This window comes from Armigeres subalbatus, chromosome 2 (genome assembly GCF_024139115.2).
Source record: "Armigeres subalbatus isolate Guangzhou_Male chromosome 2, GZ_Asu_2, whole genome shotgun sequence".
NCBI classification, from domain to species: Eukaryota; Metazoa; Arthropoda; class Insecta; order Diptera; family Culicidae; genus Armigeres; species Armigeres subalbatus.
In genome coordinates this window covers 342,761,090-342,770,822 of record NC_085140.1, presented here as the reverse complement: position 1 = coordinate 342,770,822, position 9,733 = coordinate 342,761,090, and the positions used below count along the sequence as shown (strand labels likewise).

Genomic DNA, 9,733 nt, shown 5'->3' with positions numbered 1-9,733 from the left:
ATCTATCTGAAAGCATGCGATACTTTGAATGATTCCAATTATGGATGCATGTAGGAAATTATATGAAACTTCTTACCAATCGGTATTATTGATGCAACAGCCTATTGTCTTGATATGCAAATTTGCATTTTAGTTTCTTGGAATATTAAAAAAACGTATCGATTAAATCTAAATATATAGATATTTTACGAGATTTTTCATTTTGATGTTCCCATCGTTTCATTTCGTACCGACGTCAAAAAGGCTTCAATCGCATACCCTTAATTCCATTTTTGGTCCGCGATTGGACCTACACACAAAATAGTTTGCGCGTTGAAGTAAAATGACTTTCCAGCGATACAACTGAATCAATTGAATAGGAAAATTGACACACAATTGATGGATGTTTCACGTTATTGGAGTGGGCAGTGGGCAGATATGAGCAGCAGTAAATACTATGGCTTCAATATAGTAAGGCTATAATTAGACAGTCTTTGAAGCATAGAATTCCACATTCAGTAGAGGCGTTTCGAAGTATCTTCCCCTATGTAGCGAGACTATCCGTTTGGCTAAATAGAGAGCGAAACTATCTAATATTGTGTAGAAAGAGAAAAGATGTTTTAGTTGGAAATCTCACACGTTTGAAAATAGACGCGAGGAAACTGTGTACAAGGTTTGGCGTCGGGTGTTCAAGTCGCATCTCGTATAAACAGTTTAGTTTGAAAGGCTTGTTCAGTTGAATCGGATTTGATTTGGTGTCGACCAAGTAGCATTTGCTTCCCGAGAAGGCTATTGACTGCGGGTTGACTAGTCAATAATATTTTTTAATTTACTAGTCAATCGGAACGAAATAAATGTTACTGTTAAGTCATGAATAGAAGTAGTTTGATAAAATAACAACCTAAATCTTGATTGTTGCAAATTATCTTTTACGTTTCTAAGTGGAATTGTGTCGGAAAAAAATCAATATAACGCGATTGAATTACGATCAGTTTAACATCTACAATGCATATACCTTTATGTTGGCTATTTTAATTATCGCTTGTATGTTCAGCTACATACGTAGTTAGACGAATTCATTCATTATAGCAGTACACGAGTTCATCACTCAGTTATCTTCTGAGGCTTGTGCTGTATACATCACATACCAGCCTGGTTTGTTTGGTTTACATTCGAAATGATAAGAACGAGACGAATGTTTACGTTGCGTCGCAATCACAGGTATTTAGTGATTTTAGCAATGCTTTCAATATATTTTGTACAGTGGAATTAGTTGCATTCTATATTACAGTATCACGCGAAACTTAAGCTACGTCCACAACACTGGGAAGCACCCTTTGGTCTATAGAAATGTCGGCCAACACCTCAAACTGGCAGCGGAGAAGTTTCCCAATCAGGAAGCCTTGGTATCTGTTCACGAAGCCAAGCGACTAACGTTTTCCGATGTTTTGGATAAGGTTTCGAATTTGGATTCCAGCGTTTCTCTGAACCATTAATTGATTGAAAATTATATTTCTTTAGGTGGACCGACTGGCGGCTTCGTTCTACCAACTGGGTCTCCAGAAAGGTGATCGTGTTGGAATATGGGCCCCGAGTGGTACTCAGTTCTATCTATCCACATTGGCGGCGGCTCGTGCAGGAATGATCTCAGTGAGTTTTTTTTTCACATTTAACCGAACATTATAATTCTTTCATACTGTCTTCGTAGGTCGGAATTAATCCAGCCTACCAGATACCAGAAGTTGAGTACGCTCTGAATAAAGTTGGAGTTAAAGCACTCATCGCGGCGGAGAGTTATCGTAACCAGAGTTACTACGAAATGATTAAACAAATTGTACCTGAATTAAACACATCTTCTGCTGGAGAGATCGTTAGTTCAAAGGTTCCGTCCTTGTCAGCAGTTATAATGAATAGTGACAGTGGAAGCAAACTTAAGTAGCGGCATTTTCGTAATGGTACCATCAATGCTCGTTCCAAATATTTTTTTTTTCATTTTTCAGAGGAACCATATCCTACGAGGAGCTATTTAAGACAGTTTCAGAGAAGGACATTTCCCATGTGGAATCCATTCAGAACACAATTTCGCCTGATAGTGGTGTGAACCTTCAGTTCACATCAGGAACTACCGGGAAACCAAAGGCTGCACTTCTCTCGCACTACAACTTTATCAATAATGCAGTTTCATTGGGTCTTCCTCATGGTTTCAATTTGAGTAGAGAGCACCGAGTATGCCTTCAAGTTCCATTCTTCCATGTCTTCGGAGTGGTTGTCGGAATCATGGGGTCAATTAGTCATGGCTGTACCCTAGTTGTCCCGGGACCGGGCTATAAGCCATCCGCATCCGTACAGGCAATTGTCCAAGAAAAGTATCTTCACCATTGCTTGTTGACCTAAACCAAATTAATCCCAAATCTAATCAACAGGTGCAATGTTGTGACCGGAACTCCCACAATGTACGTGGATTTGGTGAACGAAGTCAGAAAGACGGGAATTAAATTACCACCAATCAAAATGACCGTCACGGGTGGATCTCCCTGTGCACCACAACTTTTTTCAGACATCCAGAAAGTCCTTGGAGTTGAACAAGTGAAAGCAATCTATGGACTTACGGAAACGACATGCGTGTGTTTCCACTCGGTTGCGGAAGAAACCCAGGAGAACATTCTACATACCGTCGGACACCTGGGGGATCATTGGGAAGCGAAGATTGTTGACGGCGAAGGCAGGTCGGTGCCATTCGGAACACCCGGAGAGTTGTGCGTTCGAGGCTATGGTACGATGCTGGGATACTGGGAAGATGAGCAGAAAACGAAGGAAACGATCGGAGTGGACGGTTGGCTTAAAACCGGAGACCAGTTCGTGCTCAGAGAGGACGGCTATGGAAGCGTTGTGGGACGTATCAAGGAGATGGTCATCAGGGGAGGAGAAAATATCTATCCGAGGGAAATTGAAGACGTTCTTATTACGCATCCGGATATACTGGAGGTGCATTGCGTCGGTGTTCCGGATGATCGGATGGGGGAGGAAGTTTGTGCCTTCGTTCGGTTGAACAATCAGGGAGATAAATTGGATGAGGAAAATGTGAAAGCATTTTGCAAAGGAAAAATCGCGCATTTCAAAGTACCCAAGTATGTGAAGGTCATCGATCAGTTTCCTAAGACTACGTCCGGTAAAATACAGAAATTCATTCTTTTAGAACGTTTCTTGGAAAATAAAGTGGAGTCTTAAAAATCCTAATTTATAATCTTGAATTTAATTGTTATGAGCGGATTTATGACACTAGTCATTCTTGTTGAAACTTTATTCTGTTTTATTAGTAATCTCATTGCTATCAGAAAATGTCTCATAAATCACTTTGAAAAGATTTATGGACCTGCGGTTGTGATGAAGAGCGTAACGTATCCAACTTTTAACGCTCGAACAAAGTTAAAAGTTTTGGTCGTAATGTTTTCAAATGAAGAACCCCTATATATTTTTTGCAAAGAGTTTTTAGGATGTCTCATATCTATGATCGGGCAGCAGGGACTATGTCCAATGGCTTGACGATCGCTCGCCAGGCCACTGCGAGTTTTGGGGCTTGCAGGATGTGGTGAGTGGTGAGGCTTGTCAGTGGACTCTGTTAAACCTCTTTAAAAAGCTGCATGAATCCGCAAGCAGGCCCTACCAAACCGACCGTGTGCCGCTCAAAGCGCACTGAAGCCCAAGTCCTGGTGTTAGGTGGGACGCTAAACAGCCCTGACACGACGGCCCTCCGACGAGACAGGAGGTTTGCGCTGGCCCAATAAGCCGCCTAGAAAACCAATCATTACGAACAATATAAGAGATAATGCGACTCGATATAATCGGCAAAGACCCAGGCGACGAATACAGGATCACGATTGGAAGCTTGGAACATGGAATTGCAAGTCGCTAGGTTTCGCAGGTTGCGACAGGATGATCTACGATGAATTACATCCCCGCAACTTCGACGTCGTGGCGCTGCAGGAGATTTGCTGGACAGGACAGAAAGTGTGGAAAAGCGGGCATCGAGCGGCTACCTTCTACCAAAGCTGTGGCACCACCAACGAGCTGGGAACCGGCTTCATAGTGCTGGGTAAGATGCGCCAACGCGTGATTGGGTGGCAGCCAATCAACGCAAGGATGTGCAAGCTGAGGATTAAAGGCCGTTTCTTCAACTATAGCATCATCAACGTGCACTGCCCACACGAAGGGAGACCCGACGACGAGAAAGAAGCGTTCTACGCACAGCTGGAGCAGACATACGATGAATGCCCTCTGCGGGACGTCAAAATCGTCATCGGTGACATGAACGCACAGCTAGGAAGGGAGGAAATGTATAGACCGGTCATCGGACCGGATAGTCTGCACACCGTATCGAATGACAACGGCCAACGATGCATAAACTTCGCAGCCTCCCGCGGAATGGTAGTCCGAAGCACCTTCTTTCCCCGCAAAAATATCCACAAGGCCACATGGAGATCACCTAACCAAGAAACGGAAAACCAAATCGACCACGTTCTAATCGACGGTAAATTCTTCTCCGACATCACGAACGTCCGAACTTACTGCAGTGCGAATATTGAATCCGACCACTACCTCGTTGCAGTATGCCTGCGCTCAAAACTCTCGACGGTGTACATCACGCGTCGAAGTCGGACGCCGCGGCTTAACATTGGGCGGCTACAAGACGGTAGACTAGCCCTATGATACGCGCAGCAGCTGGAAGTGGCACTCCCAACGAAAGAGCAGTTAGGCGCAGCGTCTCTTGAAGATGGCTGGATGGCGAATATCTATTCGATCCACCATTGGTAGCATCGCAACCGCTGCACTTGGCACGGTGCCCCCGAATCAGAGAAACGACTGGTATGACGGCGAATGTGAGCAGTTAGTGGAAACGAAGGATGCAACATGAGCGAGATTGCTGCAACACCGCACGAGGGCGAACGAGGCACGATATAAACGAGCACGGAACAGACAAAACTCGATTTTTCCGGAGGAAAAAGCGCCAGCCGGACGATCGAGACCGTGAAGAAACGGAGCAACTGTACCGCGCTAATAACACACGAAAGTTCTATGAGAAGTTAAACCGTTCACGTAAGGGCCACGTGCCACAGCCTGATATGTGTAAGGACATAAACGGGAACCTTCTTACGAACGAGCGTGAGGTGATCCAAAGGTGGCGGCAGCACTACGATGAACACCTGAATGGCGATGTGGCAGACGAAGATGGCGGTATGGTGATGGACCTGGGAGAACGCGCGCAGGACATAATTCTACCGGCTCCGGATCTCCAGGAAATCCAGGAGGAGATTGGCCGGCTGAAGAACAACAAAGCCCCCGGGGTTGACCAACTACCAGGAGAGCTATTTAAACACGGTGGTGAGGCACTGGCTAGAGCGCTGCACTGGGTCATTACCAAGATTTGGGAGGAGGAAGTTTTGCCGCAGGAGTGGATGGAAGGTGTCGTGTGTCCCATCTACAAAAGGGCGATAAGTTGGATTGTAGCAACTACCGCGCAATCACATTGCTGAACGCCGCCTACAAGGTACTCTCCCAAATTTTATGCCGTCGACTAGCACCAACTGCAAGGGAGTTCGTGGGGCAGTACCAGGCGGGTTTTATGGGCGAACGCTCCACCACGGACCAGGTGTTCGCCAAGTACTGCAGAAATGCCGCGAAATGCCATCATCTATTCATCGACTTCAAAGCCGCATATGATACAATCGATCGGGACCAGCTATGGCAGCTAATGCACGAACACGGTTTTCCGGATAAACTGACACGGTTGATCAAAGCGACGATGGATCGGGTGATGTGCGTAGTTCGAGTTTCAGGGGCATTCTCGAGTCCCTTCGAAACCCGCAGAGGGTTACGGCAAGGTGATGGTCTTTCGTGTTTGCTATTCAACATCGCTTTGGAAGGGTAATACGAAGAGCAGGGGATTAACACGAGTGGCACAATTTTCAATAAGTCCGTCCAGCTATTTGGTTTCGCTGACGACATAGATATTATGGCACGTAACTTTGAGAAGATGGAGGAAGCCTACATCAGACTGAAGAGGGAAGCTAAGCGGATCGGACTAGTCATCAACACGTCGAAGACGAAGTACATGATAGGCAGAGGTTCAAGAGAAGACAATGTGAGCCACCCACCGCGAGTTTGCATCGGTGGTGACGAAATCGAGGTGGTAGAAGAATTTGTGTACTTGGGCTCACTGGTGACTGCCGAAAATGACACCAGCAGAGAAATTCGGAGACGCATAGTGGCTGGAAATCGTACGTACTTTGGACTCCGCAAGACGCTCCGATCGAATAGAGTTCGCCGCCGTACCAAACTGACAATCTACAAAACGCTAATTAGACCGGTAGTCCTCTACGGACACGAGACCTGGACGATGCTCGTGGAGGACCAACGCGCACTTGGAGTTTTCGAAAGGAAAGTGCTGCGTACCATCTATGGTGGGGTGCAGATGGCGGACGGTACGTGGAGGAGGCGAATGAACCACGAGTTGCATCAGCTGTTGGGAGAACCATCCATCGTTCACACCGCGAAAATCGGACGACTGCGATGGGCCGGGCACGTAGCCAGAATGTCGGACAGTAACCCGGTGAAAATGGTTCTCGACAACGATCCGACGGGCACAAGAAGGCGAGGTGCGCAGCGGGCAAGGTGGATCGATCAGGTGGAAGATGACTTGCGGACCCTCCGTAGACTGCGTGGTTGGCGACGTGTAGCCATGGACCGAGCCGAATGGAGAAGACTCTTATATACCGCACAGGCCACTTCGGCCTTAGTCTGATTAAATAAATAATATCTATGATCGAAATACACAAGATGCAGAAATGTTCAAATTAGTGAATTTCGAGTCGCTGAATCAATTTTGAAATCAGTGAAGCTCATCACAAAAACTTTTGGTTAGATAATATTTTCAAATCGTATCACACTTTTTCTGGTAAACGATTTATATCAGAATTGAATTCATTTTCCCAAACTACATTAGGCTAGATGTACCAGTTGTGGCTATAGCACCAGTTGTCGCACTAGTGCTTTATATGCCAAATAGCCAATCAAATCACCGCAAACCAAGTTCATATCGATAAAGCATATTCATATGATACGATAACACCTTTGATCTCCTCCAAAACAAGCAAAGCATAATTGTAAAAATTGATTTTGCTTAATTTTTGACATCCTTTGCACCAGTTGTGGCACTAGTGATCCCTATTTGGCCAATCCCATAAGAAAACAATGGCCAAATAAGGAACCAAAATTAAGAATAGTGCCACAGCAGGTGCATGCGTTCCTATTATGGTTTAATCAATTTTGAGGATTATGACAAATTTTATTGTGGTTATCACAGCTGTTCTAAGGAGCAGGAAGTAAAACCTTTCGGTTGATATATAAAGTCAACCCACATGCCTTTTACTTATTTTTAAAAAAATAGTTGTTCTTATGTATGGCGACAATTGGTACACCCACCCTATATCCATTTCTTTTTTTAGACAGATTTTTTTACACGGCCGTGTAATAAATCCCATATATACTTTTTGGAGGAAGAAGAAAATAGACAGAAGGGAGAAAAAAGAAGGAAGTAGAAAGATGGAAAAATCAGGGAAGAAGGAAAAGAAAATGGAAGGATAAAGAATGGGAAAGCAAGAAGAAAGAAGGAAAAAGGAAGATGGTAAAAGGAAAAGAAAGAAGGAGAAGGAAGAAGGGAGAAGGAAAAGAAAGGAGAAGGAAGAACGAAGAGGGAAGAAGGAAAAAGGAAGAAGGAAAGAAGAAGAAGAAAGAGAAAAAAGGAAGTAAAAAGGAAGAAGAAGGAAGAGGGAAAAAGAAAAAGAGAAGAAAGATGGAAAAAGAAAGAAGAAGGAAGGACGTAGGAAGTATTATTTATTTATTCAGACTAAGGCCGTAGTGGCCTGTGCGGTATATAAGAGTCTTCTCCATTCGGCTCGGTCCATGGCTACACGTCGCCAACCACGCAGTCTACGGAGGGTCCGCAAGTCATCTTCCACCTGATCGATCCACCTTGCCCGCCGCGCACCTCGCCTTCTTGTGCCCGTCGGATCGTTGTCGAGAATCATTTTCACCGGGTTACTGTCCGACATTCTGGCAACGTGCCCGGCCCATCGCAGTCGTCCGATTTTCGCGGTGTGAACGATGGATGGCTCTCCCAACAGCTGATGCAATTCGTGGTTCATTCGCCTCCTCCACGTACCGTCCGCCATCTGCACCCCACCATAGATGGTACGCAGCACTTTCCTTTCGAAAACTCCAAGTGCGCGTTGGTCCTCTACGAGCATCGTCCAGGTCTCGTGTCCGTAGAGGACTACCGGTCTAATTAGCGTTTTGTAGATTGTCAGTTTGGTACGGCGGCGAACTCTATTCGATCGGAGCGTCTTGCGGAGTCGAAAGTACGTACGATTTCCAGCCACTATTCGTCTCCGAATTTCTCTGCTGGTGTCATTTTCGGCAGTCACCAGTGAGCACAAGTACACAAATTCTTCTACCACCTCGATTTCGTCACCACCGATGCAAACTCGCGGTGGGTGGCTCACATTGTCTTCTCTTGAATCTCTTCCTATCATGTACTTCGTCTTCGACGTGTTGATGACTAGTCTGATCCGCTTAGCTTCCCTCTTAAGTCTGATGTAGGCTTCCTCCATCTTCTCAAAGTGACGTGCCATAATATCTATGTCGTCGGCGAAACCAAATAGCTGGACGGGCTTATTGAAAATTGTACCACTCGTGTTAATCCCTGCTCTTCGTATTACCCCTTCCAAAGCGATGTTGAATAACAAACACGAAAGACCATCACCTTGCCGTAACCCTCTGCGGGTTTCGAAAGGACTCGAGAATGCCCCTGAAACTCGAACTACGCACATCACCCGATCCATCGTCGCACTAAGGGGTAACTGGACCAAAATCCTGGCCAAAATTATATTTCGGCGTTTTATGATGCAAAAACATAGTAACAATCGATTTTCGAACATTTTTACAGGTGTAAATTCACCTACCAGTGAGAAATGATCTTTCTTGAAATGTTCATAAAATGAAATTATAAACTGATACAGAAGCGACAGCTCCATGACAGTTCATTTTTTCACACACTTTTGTCCTTAATTCACGTGGGAAACGTGGAAAATGAAAAATCTCGCGTAGCATTTGATAAAGATCTATTACAGAAAGGTAAACATTAATCGATTCAAAACAAAACATTGAATTTTCAGCTCCCATTTCACAAGTTCATAATTGTTTTTGCACCCTTATGGGTCGTTCATAAACTTTTTGCTTAAAACATTTTCATCTTACAATAACATAGGATTGATTATTTTTGGAGAGGAAATATTTATTTCTATTTCCTGTTTTGGTCCTTTGTACAAGGTTGCCTCATATGGTTACTTCACTTAAGACCAAGTAGACTGCTTATTCGAATTGTTTCTATTTAGCTTGAAGTGGCACTTGCCCGTTTTATCCCCTATCCCATCTTATTTCTTTGCTTCAACTTGTCTACATAATATCAACTATTATGTATTTAAGTTATATCGAGTTTTACATATCTGTTGTCAATGCAATCGCCAAATTCAATACAAATGATATTTAGATTTTTCATAAGGGAAGGAGATGAAAGATAATAGAGCATTCGCTATGCTTTGTAGAGATTTAAATGAGTAGCAGATGCCCCAAACTAACATTATTATTTGAGGGTTAGGTTACAAAATTGTATTAAAAAGTTTTTTTTTTTAATCGGCTC

General features: G+C 44.3%; 1 protein-coding gene across 1 annotated transcript; it reads left to right on the top strand.

The window, feature by feature from the left end:
• The first annotated feature begins 582 nt into the window (after window positions 1–582).
• On the top strand, window positions 583–3,253 carry LOC134217009 (medium-chain acyl-CoA ligase ACSF2, mitochondrial-like). Its single transcript, XM_062695762.1, has 6 exons — window positions 583–1,200; window positions 1,271–1,436; window positions 1,501–1,629; window positions 1,688–1,914; window positions 1,980–2,345; window positions 2,403–3,253. The coding sequence occupies exons 1-6, from the start codon at window positions 1,157–1,159 to the stop codon at window positions 3,205–3,207; spliced, it is 1,737 nt and encodes a 578-aa protein (XP_062551746.1). The 5' UTR covers window positions 583–1,156; the 3' UTR covers window positions 3,208–3,253.
• The last annotated feature ends 6,480 nt before the right edge of the window (window positions 3,254–9,733 follow it).

What these genes read in the sequence shown, in the direction of transcription:
- LOC134217009 (XM_062695762.1), top strand. Translation starts at nt 1,157, where the DNA reads ATGATAAGAACGAGACGAATGTTTACGTTGCGTCGCAATCACAG. An exon ending in ACGTTGCGTCGCAATCACAG is followed by an intron (nt 1,201 to 1,270) that starts GTATTTAGTGAT and finishes TCTATATTACAG; the next exon opens with TATCACGCGAAACTTAAGCT. An exon ending in GACAGTGGAAGCAAACTTAA is followed by an intron (nt 1,915 to 1,979) that starts GTAGCGGCATTT and finishes TTCATTTTTCAG; the next exon opens with AGGAACCATATCCTACGAGG.